This window comes from Heliangelus exortis, chromosome 9 (assembly GCF_036169615.1).
Source record: "Heliangelus exortis chromosome 9, bHelExo1.hap1, whole genome shotgun sequence".
Classification (NCBI taxonomy): Eukaryota; Metazoa; Chordata; class Aves; order Apodiformes; family Trochilidae; genus Heliangelus; species Heliangelus exortis.
The window spans coordinates 956,059-972,252 of NC_092430.1; the positions used below are offsets into that span (position 1 = coordinate 956,059).

A 16,194-nucleotide genomic window follows, 5' to 3' on the forward strand; every position below is an offset into this window, starting at 1 on the left:
TTCCTTCTGAAAATTCTCTGCCTTTCCCTATGAAATTTTTCTGTTTCTTTGAAATTTTTTCTCTTGTTATCTCTGAAATTTTTCTTTCTCTCTCAAATTTCTCTCCTTTTCTCTGATATTTTTCTCCTTTTCCTTCAGAAATTTCTCTCCTGCTGAAATTTCTCTGCCTTTCTGAAATCTCTCTGCCTTTCTTTGTGACTTTTCTCTGTCTTTCTCTCTGAAATTTCTCTCTTTTTCTTTCTGAAATTCCTCTGCCTTTTCCTCTGGCTTTTCTCTGCCTTTCCCTATGACATTTTTCTGTTTCTTTGAAATTTTTTCTCTCGTTTTCTTTCTTAAATTCCTCTGCCTTTTCTCTCTGAAATTCCTCTTTCTGATATCTCTCTGCCTTTCTCTCCGGCTTTTCTCTGCCTTTCCCTCTGACTTTTCTTTCCCTGTCTCTCTGAAATTTTTCTCTAGTTTCTCTCTGCAGTTTTTCTCTTGTTTCTCTCTGAAGGGGTTCGTCGGGTAAAGGTCTCGATGAGTATCCCAGCACAGGGGCTGCTTTTTCAGTGGGGCCCCCTCCCCCCCCCCATAAAGGGTCTGCACCAAGTGGCCTTTATCCGAGTCACGGCACCAAATTTGTCATAAATTGGGTCCTAAAAATTGACCAGGACACGCCAATTAAAAGCAATTAGAATTTATTAGCAAGCCACAGCAAGTAAAACAGCGCTGGGCGCTCAGGAGTCTTCGCTCGACCAAGATTGCGCGCTGCGGCTTCGGCTCCTTTTGTTTTTCTAGTCCCTCGTATCCGGGTGCCGCGTGCGGTTCTGCGCATGTGCGCGTTGTGGCTAAGGGTCCGGGTTCCTCTTTATCACCCTATAGATGGGCTTCTTGAGAAGCGGCTACACATTCTTAGTCACCTAGCCCCCCCATTTTTCCCGGGTACATTTTGTGGCTTATTTTATAAAATATAAACATAGCATTTTTTACTGCTTCTATCTTTACCTATATTAGAAAAATTACAAAAGAATATACCTTACAAACAACATATATAATTCATAACAAACAATATATACAACTCACAATAGCAGTTCAGCAAAGTTTTTCACCCTATGTTCATTCCCTGTTTTATCTTCTCCATCTCTTATTGAATGTCGCCATCCACAAGGATCTTGCAGAGAAAGCTAAATTTGAGGATTTCGGGCAGTGTTCAGTCCAAATTTTGAGATTCTGGTTGCGTGGACTCCGAAATTGGAGATATTTTGGTCTGTCGAGTCCAAATTTGGGTATTTGGGGGCACATCAAGTCAAAATTTGAGGATTTTGGGGTTTCCCCAAATCCAAATTTAGGGATGTTAGGGTGTGTCGTGTGCAAATTTGTGTGCAAACTTTTCACCAAAAAAGTTAGGAGCTCTGCAGAGAACAGATCCCACACGTGCTGTGCCTTCCAAATGCCTCATTTTATTTGGGGGACTCTGTGAGCTCTCGGTAGCTCTGCCAGAGCTGCAGTTCCCTCCTCTCTGAGGAGACAAGGAAAGCGGCTCTGGCTCAGCTGCTGCTGCAGGAGAAGCTTCAGCAGCTCCAGAGACAGCCGGGTGACCTCCTGGAAGGGATGGGAGAGGAAGGCAGGAGCTGCTTCTGGCAGGTGGGGACAGCTGGAATCCTTGGCGGTCTCTGGATGCCAATCCAAGAGGTTGGCTTGGAGGAACTTGAGAATCTTCCCACCTCCGCCTTCATCCCTGGCACCTTCAGTCCCACGCTGCTGCTGCTGCTGCTGTTGTCCCCTGCTGTGGTGACCCTGGGGAGGGAGGTTTAACAGAGAGCAGCCTGAGGGGAGTCCTGGGTGGGGACAGGAGGCTCCAGAGGGCACTGGTTTGCACTGGGAGAGGCCAGCAGAGGCTGGGGGTGCACGAGGGGGCCTAGGGAAGGGGTGGGACAGCAGCTGCAGTGTGGCATTGGTGAAGGTACCTTGGGGAAGGTGGCAACAGGAGATTGTCCCTGACTCAGAGGATATAGCAGCTCCGTGATGGGCGGCAGGATCCTGATCTTTGCTGCTCCATGCCAGTTCCCAGGGTCAGCAAGGTCTGAGCTGCCAGGGACTGGACTGAGGCATCAGGGTCGTTCTCCAAGCTCCGGAGGGCTGTGACAGAAAGAAACAGAGCAGTGGTGAAACCTCAGTGTCTGCACAGCCCCTCCCGTGCCAGCCCCATCCCTCTCTTTCCCTGGCTGGGAGGAGCAGGCGGGAGCAAGGGAGCAGCTGGAAGCTGCTGCTCAGGAATCCCAGCCTGGCTTGGGCTGGAAGGGACCTTAAGGATCATCCCAAGCCAAGCCCTGCCAGGGCCAGCTCCCAGCTCCCAGCTCCCAGCAGCCCAGGCTGCTCCAAGCTCAACACTGCCAGGGCTGGGGCAGGCACAGCTCTGACCCCACTCACCATCACACGTTTCCTCCAACACTGCCGTGTCCATGTTCCTGTTCAGGCGCTGCGCAGCAGCCCCTGTGCACAGAGCTCCCGTCAGAACTCCCCCTCCCCAGCACTTCAGAGCCCCCAGCTGGGGGCAGCCAGAAGAGGGTCCCCGGGGGCTGTTGCTCACCCATGAACCTGATGGCCGCCAATCTGACTCTGGGGTGCTGAATATCCCTCAGCTGTGTCTGGCTGGAATCCAGGTAATCTCGGACCCAGCAATTCTCCTGCTCCAGCTGGGGAGAGCCCAAAGTTAGGGGGGGGGGAAATTGGAAACGGGAAAGGGAAAAAAAGGCAACAATGGGAAGGGCAAGGTGAAGGGCAAGGGGCACTGAGCTCCAGGCTGTGTGTTCCGCTCTGGAGCAGGGCCAGCCAGAAACAGCTGCACACCCACACCCTGGGCACATGGGGCATCCCTGGTCCAGCCCAGGCCCTGGCACCTGGGGCTTGTCCTCACCAGGGTCTCTCCAATCCTCCACATCTCCTGGCTCTGGATCTCTCTTAGGAGCTTCCTCCAGCCCAGGAACTTGGCAGAGGCGAGGAGGGCTTTGCCAGAGGCCTGCAAAGCAGCACAGGGTGGGAGCTGGCACCACAGCTGGGAGAAGGAGACCTCTCCCCCCCCTCCCCTGGGCAAGGCTGCAAAGTGTCCCCAGCTCCTTCTGGGAAGAGGCAGCTGGGGACAAAGCCTGAATGGGGGGGGATTCAGTGCCTGAGGCAGGGACCTGGGACAGCCACCAGCTCAGGTATCACGCTCTGCTAGCCAGCAGCAGAGAGGTGGGCAAGAGCTGCTGAGTGGCTGCCAGGGCTGGGGCAGAGGGAAGGGCAAAGCAGGGGGTCAGCCTTGAAGTCTGTACCTCGGCCACGCTCTCAGTGCTGTCATTCATCCTTAAGAAGAGTGAGATGAGTGTTGTCCGGATTAATATTTCCATCCATGTCTCCCTTCTGCTCTTCACAGCCCCCATCATCTCTCCAAAGAGGCTGATGGAGAGCTCCCGCACCTGGCTGGACTCCTGGGAGGAAGGAAGGAAGGAAGACAGGGGGGCTGCAGCAACAGCCTCTCCCTACCCACGGTTACCGTGGTTCTGAGTGGGGAGATGCTGCGGGGTGGTTGGGGCTGGGGGCAGCGGAGGCCTCATCCTGCCAAGGAGAGGCTGTGCTGGGCTGCAGAGCCCAGAAGGCCTGCCAGCAGAGCCCAGGGGCGTGAGGAGGGCAGCAGCCCTGCCCAAGTGCTGCCCGCGGGGCTGGGCTGGAGGGCAGCTGTCCTTGCCCCGGGCCCCTCTGCGGGGTCAGGTCCCACAGCAGCCTTACATCATCAAAGAGCGGTGGGAGCTTCGGCCCCAGCACCAGAACGATGTTGATGGCTCTGTCCGCTGTCATGGGAGCAGCCATTATCTCTCTCAGGAGGAGCAGGCCCTGCAACACGGCCTCTCTGCAGCTCTCCTCCAGTCTCCTCCTGATACCGTGCAGCGTGACCCTGTCCTGTGTTTGTGCTGCCTGTGTGAAGCAGAGAATTTATTTCTGTGCTGCTGGAGCAGTGGAGGAGCAGCCTGGCACAAACAGGCTCCTGCCCGGCTTCCTGGCAGGTGCTGCCGGCATCGCTGCCGCCCCTCATGCCCCTCCTGCCTGTGTGGGGCCCTGTGGGGGCCGAGGGAGAGCCGGGGAGGGCAGGACAGCAAAGGTTCTGTGGGCCCTGCTCAGCCACCCCTCTCTCTGCTGACACCCACCTCCTCAGCTGGAGCAGGCACAAGGCAGGTGGAAGTCTCTGTGGATTCCTCTTCGATGTCCTCCAGGGCATCCACAGAGCTCTGCTGGCCATCCTCCTCCTCCTCTTCAGAGGAGGAGGAGGAGGCAGATATCCGCAGATATCTTGCGGACAGATCCTGACATCCACTGGAAGCAGACTCGGAACCTTAACAAAACAAGGGAGGAGGAGGGCAAGCTGAAGGTGCTGGCACGAGAGACTGCAGGGTCCCCTACCTTGCACCCAGCCCTTTGCCAGCTCCCGAGGACAGAGCCAGCCCTGGGCAGGGGGACCCAAAGAGGGGACCGGCGGGGATCAGGCCGGGGATGTGCCCATCAGCCACTGCCATGCAGGAGCACAGCAAAGCAGCCAAAGGCCCCTCACCTGTCTCTGGCAGCTGGACCTCCCACACCTCTGATGAGGCAGGGGGGTGGCCTTCCTCCTCTTCCTGTCCCCTCCAGGCCAGCCGGGGCCAGCATGGGGGTCTCTGCTGAGTGGGAAATGTGGGAGAGGAGGAGAGGCCATGGGGGAGGGATATGGGCATGGGTCTGTCCTCACTCCTGGGGGAGGAGGAGAGGCCATGGGGAGGGGGTGTAGGGGTGGCAGTGCTGCTGGCCCCAAGGCTGCACTGCCTGCAGGGAGAGCCCCTGGGACCAAGGGGGCTGTGTGGGGGAAGGGAGAGGCCTGGGACGGGTTCTGCACTGGGCAGTGAATCTCCAGGGGATGGAGGCTCCCGGGCAGCCTGGGGAGATTCAGAGCCCTCAGGGGCTGGGCAGAGGCTCCCGTCAGACAAACCACCAAGGGCTGTCGAATCCTCCCCCATTTGCCCCGAGGGCATCCACCCAGTCCCAGTCCCAGTCCCAGTCCCAGTCCCAGTCCCAGTCCGTGGATCATCCCTCTCCTGGGGACCAGGCACCATCTCCAACTCTCCTTGGTCCTCTTGGGATCCACGGAAGATTCTCCTGAATGCTGAGAACGCAGACATGGCTCAGGGCTCCTGAAAGCTCTGTGTTCGCCTCTACGCTCTCTGCTGTCCTCCTGGGCACTGAGCCAGGGCCTCCCCGGTGCTCAGAAGGGACCCCGGGACCTGCAGTGTCACAGGTGAGGTCACAAAGGCTCCCTTTGTCACCTGGCGGAGAGGCCGGGTGTGTCCAGGCAGGTGCTGGCACATGGAATCATGGAACCCTCGTGGCTGGAAAGGACCTTCAAGACCACTGCCTCCAAGCGTCAGTCCCACACCCCTGAACCACCACAGCATCTCCCCAAGCACCACCACTGCCCCTTTCTTGGACACCTCCAGGGATGGAGACTCCACCACCTCCCTGGGCAGCCTGTGCCAATGCTTCACCACTCTTGCAGTGAAGAATGTCCCCAGCAGTCTCAAACTTTTCTCTCTTTCTCTCTGGCTTTTTTCTTTGCCTTTCCCTCTGAACTTTCTCTGCCTTTTCTCCCAACTTTTCTCTGCCTCCGAAATTTTTCTCTGGTTCTCGCAGGCTTTTCTTTCCCTTTTTCTCTAACTTTGCCTCAGCTTTTCCTTTTCCCTCTGGAATTTTTCTCCTTTTCCCTCTGGAATTTTTATGCCTTTTTCTGTGACTTTTCTCTCCCTTTTTCTCTGAATTTTTTCTCTCTTTCTCCCAGATTTTTTTCTGTTTTTCTCCCACCACAGATTTTTCTCACTTTCTCCCTGAAATTTTTCTCTTTGAAACTTCTCTTTTCTCTGGCTTTTCTCTGCCTTTCTCGCTGTCTTTTCTCTCCTTTTTCTTCTGAAATTTCTCTGCTTTTCCTTCTGAAATTCTCGCAATTTCCTTCTGAAAATTCTCTGCCTTTCCCTATGAAATTTTTCTGTTTCTTTGAAATTTTTTCTCTTGTTATCTCTGAAATTTTTCTTTCTCTCTCAAATTTCTCTCCTTTTCTCTGATATTTTTCTCCTTTTCCTTCAGAAATTTCTCTCCTGCTGAAATTTCTCTGCCTTTCTGAAATCTCTCTGCCTTTCTTTGTGACTTTTCTCTGTCTTTCTCTCTGAAATTTCTCTCTTTTTCTTTCTGAAATTCCTCTGCCTTTTCCTCTGGCTTTTCTCTGCCTTTCCCTATGACATTTTTCTGTTTCTTTGAAATTTTTTCTCTCGTTTTCTTTCTTAAATTCCTCTGCCTTTTCTCTCTGAAATTCCTCTTTCTGATATCTCTCTGCCTTTCTCTCCGGCTTTTCTCTGCCTTTCCCTCTGACTTTTCTTTCCCTGTCTCTCTGAAATTTTTCTCTAGTTTCTCTCTGAAGTTTTTCTCTCGTTTCTCTCTAAAGCTTTTCTCTTGTTTCTTTCTGGCTTTTTTTTTTTTTACTTTCTCTCTGGCTTTTCTCTGCCTTTCTCTCTGAAGTTTCTCCTCTTTTCTCTCTGAAATTTTTCTCCTCTCTGAAATTTCTCTCTCTCTGTGACTTTTCTCTGCCTCTCCCTCTAAAATTTTTCTCTCGTCCTTTGCCTTTTTCTCCCCCTTTCTCTCTGCCTTTTTTGATCCTCACCCTTTTTCTCACTTTCTGTTCTTTTTGCTGATTTTTTCTCTTCCCTCTCTGCTCTATCTTTTTGCTCCCATGTTTCTGCTTTCTCTTTTTCCTGCCTCCCTCTCTCTGTTGTTGCTCTTTGTGTTAATGTGATGTAGCTCTTCCTTCTCATTCATAAATAGCTTCAATAATAGCTATTAGAGACAATATTTTTTAGCAATAATAAAAAAGGTGGGTTTTATTTTTTTTCCCCTCCTACCAGTGTTGTAGCTCTTCTCTGTTCTCACTGCCTTAGGGTTTCCCTTTCCCCAGTCCCAGTGTGTGTGTGCAGCAGCTGTACCTGGGGGCTGGGAGCTCACAGAGAGAGTGAGGGTCTGCATGGCACAGCTGATCCCCCACCCCCAAAAGGAAAGGAAAGAGGAAAGGGAAAGGGAAAGGGAAAGGGAGAGGGAGAGGGAAAAGGAAAAGGAAAAGGAAGGGGAAAAGGAAAAGGAAAAGGAAAAGGAAAGGAAAAGGAAAAGGAAAAGGAAAAGGGAAAGGGAAAGGGAATGGGAAAAGGAAACGGAAAGGGAAAGGAAAGGGGAAGGGAAAGGGAAAAGCAAAGCAGAGCACAGAGTGCTCTAATGACAGAGGTGGCACATGGAGATGGTGACAGTGAACTGCAGCACTTGCCGTGTGACTTTTAGAAGAGATTTTATGAGTGCAGCAATGCCATGAGTGGGTGTGGATGCAGCCAGGCTGTGTCTGTGTTATTGGAGCAGTGGGAGTGGGTGTGGGGAGTTGTGCAGCTCTGAGCAGTGGGGGTGTTGTGTGTGCTGCAGGCTGTGAGGAGCAGCTGAAGAGCAGAGGGTGCTGCAGGTGTGGAGCTGTCCTGCCAAGCCCTGGGGGTGTGTGGGGCGTCTGTGGGGCATCTGTGGGGAAGGGTGTGTGGGGAGGTGTGTGGGGAGGGGTGTGTGGGGAGGGGTGGGGAGGGGTGTGGGGAGGGTGTGGGGTGTGTGTGTGGGGAGGTGTAGTGAGAACCACAAGTCCCCAGGTGTCGCCGATAACGAACTGGGAGCTTAGGCCCAGCTGTGCCCAATAATTAGGGCCTGCCCCAGCCGGAAATGGGCGGGGCTGAAGGGCAAAATAAAAGGCATCTCCCAGAAGCAGAAGAGAGTGAAGTGATGAAGATGCCTGAGAAGAGGGGCGGCAAGAGAGCTCTGGAGAAGAGCCGTGTCCCCGAGAGAAGGCTCGCCGCAACAACTGGTGGAGAATGCGGGCAACAACAGCAGCCGTGAACGCTGAGGTATTATAAAAAAGCTCTACACGACCACGTTGGTTGCGGGAAGCTCTACAAAGCCAGGCTTAAATGTGAAAGGCGATATAAAGAGCTTCGAAATACGCAACCACGTCAGATGGAGCTACTACGTTGGTGCGGGACGCTCTAGAAAGAGCTCCAAATACGCAACCACGGGAAAAGCTCCACAAGGCTAGGCTTAAATGCTGTAGGCGGCGTGTAGAAGTAGAAGCCCAGCACGGCAAGATACAACAGCCCGGAATGGCGAGCCAGGCAGGAGAGAAGAGTGAGGCTCGAAAGGTGCAGCAAGTTGGCGCGCGGAACTCGAACCCAAGGAATGCTGAAGCTGAAGCGGAGCTCTGACTGCGCATCAAGTCAGTGCGGTCCTGAAACGGAGCCTCCCAGGGACACGCGATGCGGTCCTGAAACGGAGCCTCCCAGGGACACGCGACAGTGCGGCCCTGAAACGGAGTCTCCCAGGGACACGCGATAGTGCGGTCCTGAAACGGAGCCTCCCAGGGACACGCGACAGTGCGGTCCTGAAACGGAGTCTCCCAGGGACACGCGACAGTGCGGTCCTGAAACGGAGTCTCCCAGGGACACGCGATAGTGCGGTCCTGAAACGGGGCCCCCAGGGACACGCGATAGTGCGGTCCTGAAACGGGGCCCCCAGGGACACGCGATAGTGCGGTCCTGAAACGGGGCCCCCAGGGACACGCGACAGTGCGGTCCTGAAACGGGGCCCTAGGGACACGCGATAAGACTGGTGCGGTGAATGCTCGGAGAAGCCTCTGCATGGCTAGGCATTCCGGGGTGGCGAGTACCAGCGAAAGCTGAGCTGGTGTTTTAAGACCTCATCTCCTGCTAACAGAGGCTAAAGAGCCCGAATTTTCCCTCCTCAAAAAATAGGTGAAAAAATGTTGAAAAATAATGAAATGTTTAAATGTAATGTTAAATTATTGTGAATTAATTGTAAATTATTGAAAAAATGAAGTCTATTTTTCAACAAACAACAAAAAGTGGGGAAATGTAGTGAGAACCACACGTCCCCAGGTGTCGCTGATAATGAACTGGGAGCTTAGGCCCAGCTGTGCCCAATAATTAGGGCCTGCCCCAGCCGGAAATGGGCGGGGCTGAAGGGCAAAATAAAAGGCATGCTCCCAGAAGCAGAAGAGAGCGAGATGAAGATGCCTGAGGAGAGGCACGGCAAGAGAGCTCCGGAGAAGAGCCGTGTCCCCGAGAGAAGGCTCGCCGCAACAGGGAGGGGTGTGGGGTGCCCAGCAGGCAGGGAAGGGGAAGCCTGGGGGGTGTGGGGTGCTCAGCAGAGTGAGGAGGGGGCACTGGGGGGAATGGGGTCCTGTGCATCAGGGCAGTGCTGGCTCAGGGATGATCCCTTGTTCCTGGTGGGACAGGGCTTTGGTGTCACCAGGACTTCCCCCAGGGACCCCCACTTCTCCAGAATGTGTTGAGGGAGAGGGCAGGAGGAGGGGAGGAATGGTGGTCAGGGGGGTCCAGGGCCCAGCCCTCCTTCCCTGGCTCCATCCTTGTCATTTGTTGGGCTCTGGCAGCATCAAGGCCTTGCTCATTGAGGAGGCACTTTGATGGGATTGAGTACAAGCAAGGAATTTTGTAAAAGAAATCAGAGTCCTCTCACAAATATTTCTGATTCCTCTCCACAGCCTGGGGAAAAGGGAGAAATCAGCTCTTCTTACTATTTTCCATTCCTTTATGCCTCAGATGCCTGCGTCCTGGTGGTGACAGCAGGGCCGTGGGATCTCTGTGAGGAGAGGTTGGGATGAAGGACTCAAGTGTTAGGAAAAGGGGTGAGGAGAAAGGTGTTTTATTTGTTTTGCCATTGGTTCTCATACAACTCTAACTGTAAGTTCAAATAATTTTCCGCAAGGTGAGTCTGTTTTGCTTAGGAGAGTAATGGGTATGTGACATCCTTGTTTTTATCTTGCCTCACAAGCTTTTTTTCATCTTATTTTCTCCCCTTGCTGCTGAAGGGGGGGTGGGGAGAAAGAGGGAGCAGCTGGGTGGGCTTCTGGTAGCCAGCCCACATCCCACCTTCCACCCCAACCAGTCACTTGCTGGTTAAGTAGAATGCTCTGGAGGATGAATAACTGGAGAAGCTAAGCTTGCTGAGCTCCTGGCTTCCTTTCCCCTAGCCTGCCAAACCAAGAGCTTTTTAAAATAACTAGAAAAGGGAAAAATTACCTTTTTCTTCAGTTCGATTCCACAACTGCCAATTTTTATCAAGAACTAAAACTTCCTGAACAAACAGAGTACACAGTAATGGGTGTATCTGGAGAAACTTCTTGTGAGTGAGAGGTGACAGTCCAGACAATCCTATCACAACTAATAAAAGAATTTATTGTAAACAGATGTATCTTACACAATTATACAGTATAATACAGATAACATGAAGGATTTCAACACTCAGCATTACAAACAGGGGCAACTTTTGTAAAGGTATCTGTATCTTGGGTCAAGACTTTTCAGAAAGTCAGAGAAATATACCATAACATTTCCACACACTGTGTCACCTGGAGCATTCCACACACCTGAGCAGTGCATGAAACTCCACGACCTCCATCTCATCTCCAAGCAATTCCCACAGGAACCTCTCTTCAATGTTTTTTCTCCAAATGCCTTTCAAAATTCCAAGACCTTGTGGCAAACATTTCCTACATCTGAAGGACTAAACAAATATGTTATTTTCTATCAGCTTTTAACAGATTTTATTTTTCTTCAGCAAACTTTATATATATTATTAAAATAGCATCTTCTAGGAGAATAACCTGTGGTTGCTCAGATATGTAGCAACAGATCTCCACTGCAAGAATCCCATTAAGAACCAGGGGTATTTCCCTGCTTCAGGGCCAGGACTCACTCTGAAACTCCATTCCTCACAGAAAAGCAGAACACAGGCAAGGAAGCCACAATTTTCACAGAGATGCCCCAAGATGAGCTTCTGCATCCTCTGCATCTGTTCTGGGTGTAACAAACCCCCAGAAAATAAGCTCACAAGAGGCAGGGGCTGGAAATGGATGTGTCACTGCAGAAAACCACAGCACAGCTGGGTGTCCCCAGAAGGCTGTTCCCACACAACCTGCAGGCTGTCATAGCCCCAGATATCTTGAAAATGCCCTTTTCTCTCGTAAAAGCTGTGTATGGGGGTACCTGAAAGCGGTATGGACTTCATGTTTCTTACAGCCTACAAACAGTGTGAGGTCTGCAGCTCCCCAGCTACCTGGATTCCTCCTGACTTTCAACACTGAACTCAAGGAGAATTCCCACTGCTGGACTCCTTCACACTGACCTCAGCTGAAAAACTCATGCCAGGGTTCAGCTGTGCACTCCCATTCTGCAGGCAGGACTGCACTCAGCTCATCCAAACAAGCGAGGATTCTCTCTGGAATCCACACAACACCCTTTATAAGGGTATATTTATCCATTGGTCCCAGTTCCTTGATCAAGGAAATCAAGGTCCCATTTCCTGCCACTTTTATTCCAGCAAACTCTAACTTCCTGGCAGCTCTGATGAACTGGGAGTGGGTTATCAGCAGACCCTGGTTTTCTTCAAGTTGGAGCAGACAGACAGCACCTCATATAAGATCCACAGTACCTTTTTCAGTTTATTTAAGAACTGCACTGGCCCTGCACTGCCCTCCTTGGAAGCCTGAAAGCCTCCTCTAAACTCAACCATCTTCCATAGTTCCTGCCCACTACTGTCTTGTAGCCTAAAAAAGCACCAAAAGGTAATGTTTTGAAGATTTCTGTTCCTAACTCTGGCCAGGAAAGGTAACTGTAGTTTAATGTCTATAAAAGGCTTTGTATAGTCAAAGCAGGGCACCAATGAGAGCCAGGCCTCAGCACACCCCTGTGAGGTAGGTATCCTGCTCCCCATGCCCAGAGATGGGGAAACTGAGGCACAGAGTGATTAAATCAAAGGCCATGCAGCAGATTAGAGACCCAGCTGAGATCAGCATGTGGGAAGTTCTGGCTGTTTGACCCATGCTCCACTCCCATGACAGCACTGCCTCACAAAATAAGCACCCTGAAAAGCATGACAGGAGTCCCACCAACTTGGCAATGGCTTCATTCATTCACACTCCTAGCAAGCACTGGTGGTGCAGGACAGAGGGATGGTGGATGTGGGTCAGGATGCTGTCAGTGAAGCCTTCCTCAAAACTGCTGATAGCCAGGCTGCAGGCAAGTCTCCTACACCAGTGATGCTCCCGAGGCAGGTGGTTAATAACAGAATATCTTCCTGCAACCAAGACATCACAGGAACTCTCCAAAAGCAGCAAATCTCTGATTTTTTTTTTATCCTATCAGACCATTCCATGTCGAGCAGAACTTAAGGAAAAGTGGTGCTGCTCCCAGGGCAGTTCACAGTCCATGTGATCATTACTGAATGCTGTCAAAACATTAAGACTTGCACAGCACCACTGGTCACCTGCCCTCCAGCACAACATTCCAGACCTTCTGGCAGCCTGGGAAGGTGCTCACGGGGCAAGCAAAGTGTTTCAGCCAGTCCAAGCCCCAAAACACCGAGTATTATCCTTGCTGCTCTCCCTTTCCATGCAGGACAAATGTTCAGTCAGATCCTGCCAGGCCTGGCCATGGCTTGTTGGTCCTGATTGAGTCAGCTCCTCTGGAGGTGACAGAAAGGTGACATCTGACACCTCCTATGGAGAGGCAAGGAATTTGGTGAGGTTGGGCTAATAGTGAGCCTGCCCCAGCTGTGTCCTCAGCCACATGCATCATGCTTGAGCAGGGCTGGCAGAACTTGTTGCCCATCAGCCTCCTGCTCTCCCACACCCAAACCCAACCACCCCACTCATCCACTCAGATGATGCACCTCCAACTTCTGACATCCAGGGTGCCAAAGCATCTCTTCTGCTCACTGCATGGGGAAACCAACTTGTCTGTAGGCTGCATCAAAAAGCACAATTTCTTTTCTTAAAGAAATGTTGAATCTCATCAACACAGCTGTCTCAGAGGACCTGGGCCTGTGGAGTCTCTCCCAGCTAGCAACTCCATGCAAACTGACAACGTTTGTTCAGCCACTGAACAGACACTTACCAAGTAAACACTGACATTTAACAACTTGATTTGAACAGAGCATCATTCTGTTGCATTAAGGTGCATTTTTAACTGGAGGTAACAATCTAGTAGCCCAATGTTATAAATGTATACAATAGTGTCCTACAGAAATACTGGATTTGTCAACCCAATTTCAGTGATAAATCCACCTTTCCTGTAGCATCTTCTCCACTCTATTTCATTGTTCCTCATTGAGTATCTTCATATGTTTGTTTGTGAGAAAGTCAAGAAAGGGGATATTACAGATGGCTTTGTGAATATTCATCACTGTGATCTCTCTTGGAGTCCTGCAGGGAATAGATCAGAGATGCTATTATAATACATAAAAATACACATGTCCATAAAGCAGCAAGTCAATAAATCACCCATGAGGGAAAAAAATTTTTAAAAGGATAAAAGCAGGTGAAACAGGAAAACAGGAAAAGCGTTAAAATGTTACAGCACAAAAAAGCCACTATCAAACGATGGGGAAACATCTTGGGACAGGAAACATCAGGACAGGAAAGTCAAGGGCTGAAGTATTAATTCTTGAATTTCTATAGCACATGTGTACATATTTCTATGTATAGCATATATACATGTTTAACATATATAAATATGCATATACTGCATACAAGTAAATATTTAAACTAAGCATTTTCTCACAGTGTTGTGGGGTTTTTTTAATTTCATGCAGATCCCAGCCCACACTGATGAAGAGAAATGAGATGTGGCCTAATTGTTATCACAAAAATCACTCAGCATGTGAGCCAGAAAAGAGTGGAGCAGTAAAATAAATAAGAAATTTTTTAGGATGTTTAAGTTCTGTCTGACCATGGATAAGTTGTCTACATGGTAACCTGAGATGGGCAAGAGTGAGAAAGTCCTTCCAACATGGCTCTGTAGAAACAGTTCATCTGCCTTTGAGTGTGGCAACACCAGAGAAAGCTGCCTCATTTTTCATCTTTTTTATGCTACCACTCCTTTGCCACTGTGGATCTAAGAGATGATAAACTCTCTCCTAAGACTTAGCTCTTCCCAGAATACACTTCAGAAATCCCTTCACTCTGAGGGTCTGAGCTAATTTGACCAAATTCCTCAAGCAGTTCAGCCCTTAGTGCTGGTGTAAGTGGTGTAAGAAGAAGGAAAGTGCTGTACCTGTTGTGAGGAGCTGTCTGGTATGCCACAGCCAGGGCCTGACGCAGGATGTCACTCATCAGCTGTTCAGTGGCCTGTGACCAAGGACGTTAGGAGAGAGCATCAGGAAAAGAGGAATGGAACATGCTATTTGTTTGAGTATCAGGGTAAAGCAGCAGATTTTCTGGCTCCCTTCTATCCTGTATTCCATCTGGAGGGGGCAGTTCAAGATCCCCAAGTAAGCTTTACTGGAGCAGTGATAAGAATCAACTACAGTGCAGAGAAAGAAAGAGACCTCCAGAGCTCAGACTGGACCTGCAGAGAACTCTGTGCTCACCAGGGGAGATCCCAGGTTCTAGAGCCTGTGCTTCAAACATCACTTCAGGCCCCTATCTGACACATCAGAGCTTGTTTTGCAGGTGGCAGATCCCAGAAATTCTCCTGGGAGCTGGTGTATGCTGGTCAACCACTCCCTGTGCCCACCAGGTTTGTGGCAAGATATTTGCCCAAAACAACCCCATCCTGGAGAGCAAGCAGACAGCAGCTGGATGCCCTACACACTCAGCTCAATCATGGTTCAAGCAAAAGCTAATTAAGGCTCTTGGCTTTCTGTACCTGTATCAAGACCAGAGCTGAGGCTCCTGGAGCCAGGAAAGCTAGCATAACTCTAGAGTTGGAATGGAGCAATCTGGTGGTTACAGTCTGTGTCTGCAAATGGCTGTATCTGACTTCAACTGTGATAAACAACAGCACAGCAGAAGTGTGCATGTAACCTGGGATCAATTAGCTTTTGCAAAACTCATCATCTGACAGGGAGCAGTCTGTATAAACAACCCCCAGAATTGTCCTTGGCTTGAAATACAGCAGAGCACTGCTAAAATTAATCTGTGCTAGCCTTCAGTCCAAACCCAAGAACTCAACCAGAGCTTTCAACAGCACAGAGCTGAAGAAACCATCTCTGCTTTTCCAAAAGTGATTATGATAAAGAAATGAGTTCTCCTGTAAGACAGAATTGCTATACTCTGAAGGAATCCAGCCATTTCCCAGCAGAGACAAACCAGGCAAAACAGAAATGCACAGTATTTAGGAAAAAATACATCATCTTTTATTAAATAATCAAATCTTAGAGCACTCTGGCAGATTTCCCCCCTCAGTTCTCAATAGTAAGATAAAATAAAAGGAATCCTTCCAAAGTTACAGCACGAGTTGCAGTATCTTACTGGAGGCAGGAATCTACAAATCACCATCCTGTGTCCAAGCCAACAAATTAGTTAGAAAGCTGGAAACATAACTCTCTGTGGCACAGCTATCAACCTTTCTGTACATGCACAAAGACAGACATCAGACTGCATCTCATGATTTGATAAATGCATACTAGTAAGGATATTCCATCTTTTTTCCTTTAATACAGTTACAATAAATTTCTTGTTGTGAAGCAATTTCTTACCTTTAAAATCATATCTTCTATTACTGAAGCATAAACATTCTTTTGTACCTCAGCAGGCTGAAAAGAAATACCTATCTATAAAATATGAGAAAGAAAAATTGTTAGTACACCAAATAAGCCATGTTGTACTACAAATTAGAGGAGAATGAGATTAACATTAAAACAAACAAACAAAAAAATCTGTTACAAAGGGTAGTTAAAAAAAAACCAAGCTAACAAGCAAGCAGACACTGCAGAACTTCCAAGCACCATAGTCTCAGGCTTCATTTAAAAAATGTGGAGAAAATTAAGCTTGACCATTATTTGAACAGCCTGCAGAAAGGCCTCTGCAACACAGAATATCAAAAAGCAGGTTTTAATTTCTGTTTCAGAAAGTCCACAAAAAGCCCAGGCTGCATTGGGTACCTTCAGACTGAGAATGGGAGCTCCATTCAAAAGCTACATGTGTTCAATCCATCTCCTTTCTTTCTTCCCTGCTGCTGTGACAGAAGACCCTCTTTTCCCTTTCTTTTACACTAATTTGAACAGGGGGGGAAAAATCCCAACAGCCAAGAAGTTTGCTGTGGTCTAAGC

The 16,194-nt window shown here is 49.7% G+C and overlaps 1 protein-coding gene and 1 long non-coding RNA gene across 10 annotated transcripts in view; both read right to left on the minus strand.

Moving 5' to 3' along the window:
• Positions 1-2,022: 2,022 nt before the first annotated feature.
• On the minus strand, positions 2,023-2,680 carry LOC139799539 (uncharacterized). Its single transcript, XR_011727343.1, has 3 exons — positions 2,570-2,680; positions 2,410-2,472; positions 2,023-2,118 (listed from the first exon to the last, which is right to left on the minus strand). It is a non-coding gene; the product is annotated as an uncharacterized lncRNA (long non-coding RNA).
• A 7,618-nt stretch (positions 2,681-10,298) lies between these two features.
• The window catches only part of YEATS2 (YEATS domain containing 2), a 46,798-nt gene continuing 40,902 nt past the window's right edge, over positions 10,299-16,194 (minus strand). For all 9 annotated transcript variants that reach the window (XR_011727335.1, XM_071751547.1, XM_071751543.1 and 6 more), the window contains 3 exons: positions 15,622-15,696; positions 14,196-14,269; positions 10,299-13,345 (listed from right to left, as the gene is read on the minus strand). Coding sequence is in view for 8 of the 9 variants with exons in the window: in XM_071751547.1 (XP_071607648.1) it covers positions 13,237-13,345; positions 14,196-14,269; positions 15,622-15,696 (258 nt within the window). In the remaining variant the exon portion in view is untranslated. The remainder of the gene's footprint in view (positions 13,346-14,195; positions 14,270-15,621; positions 15,697-16,194) is intronic.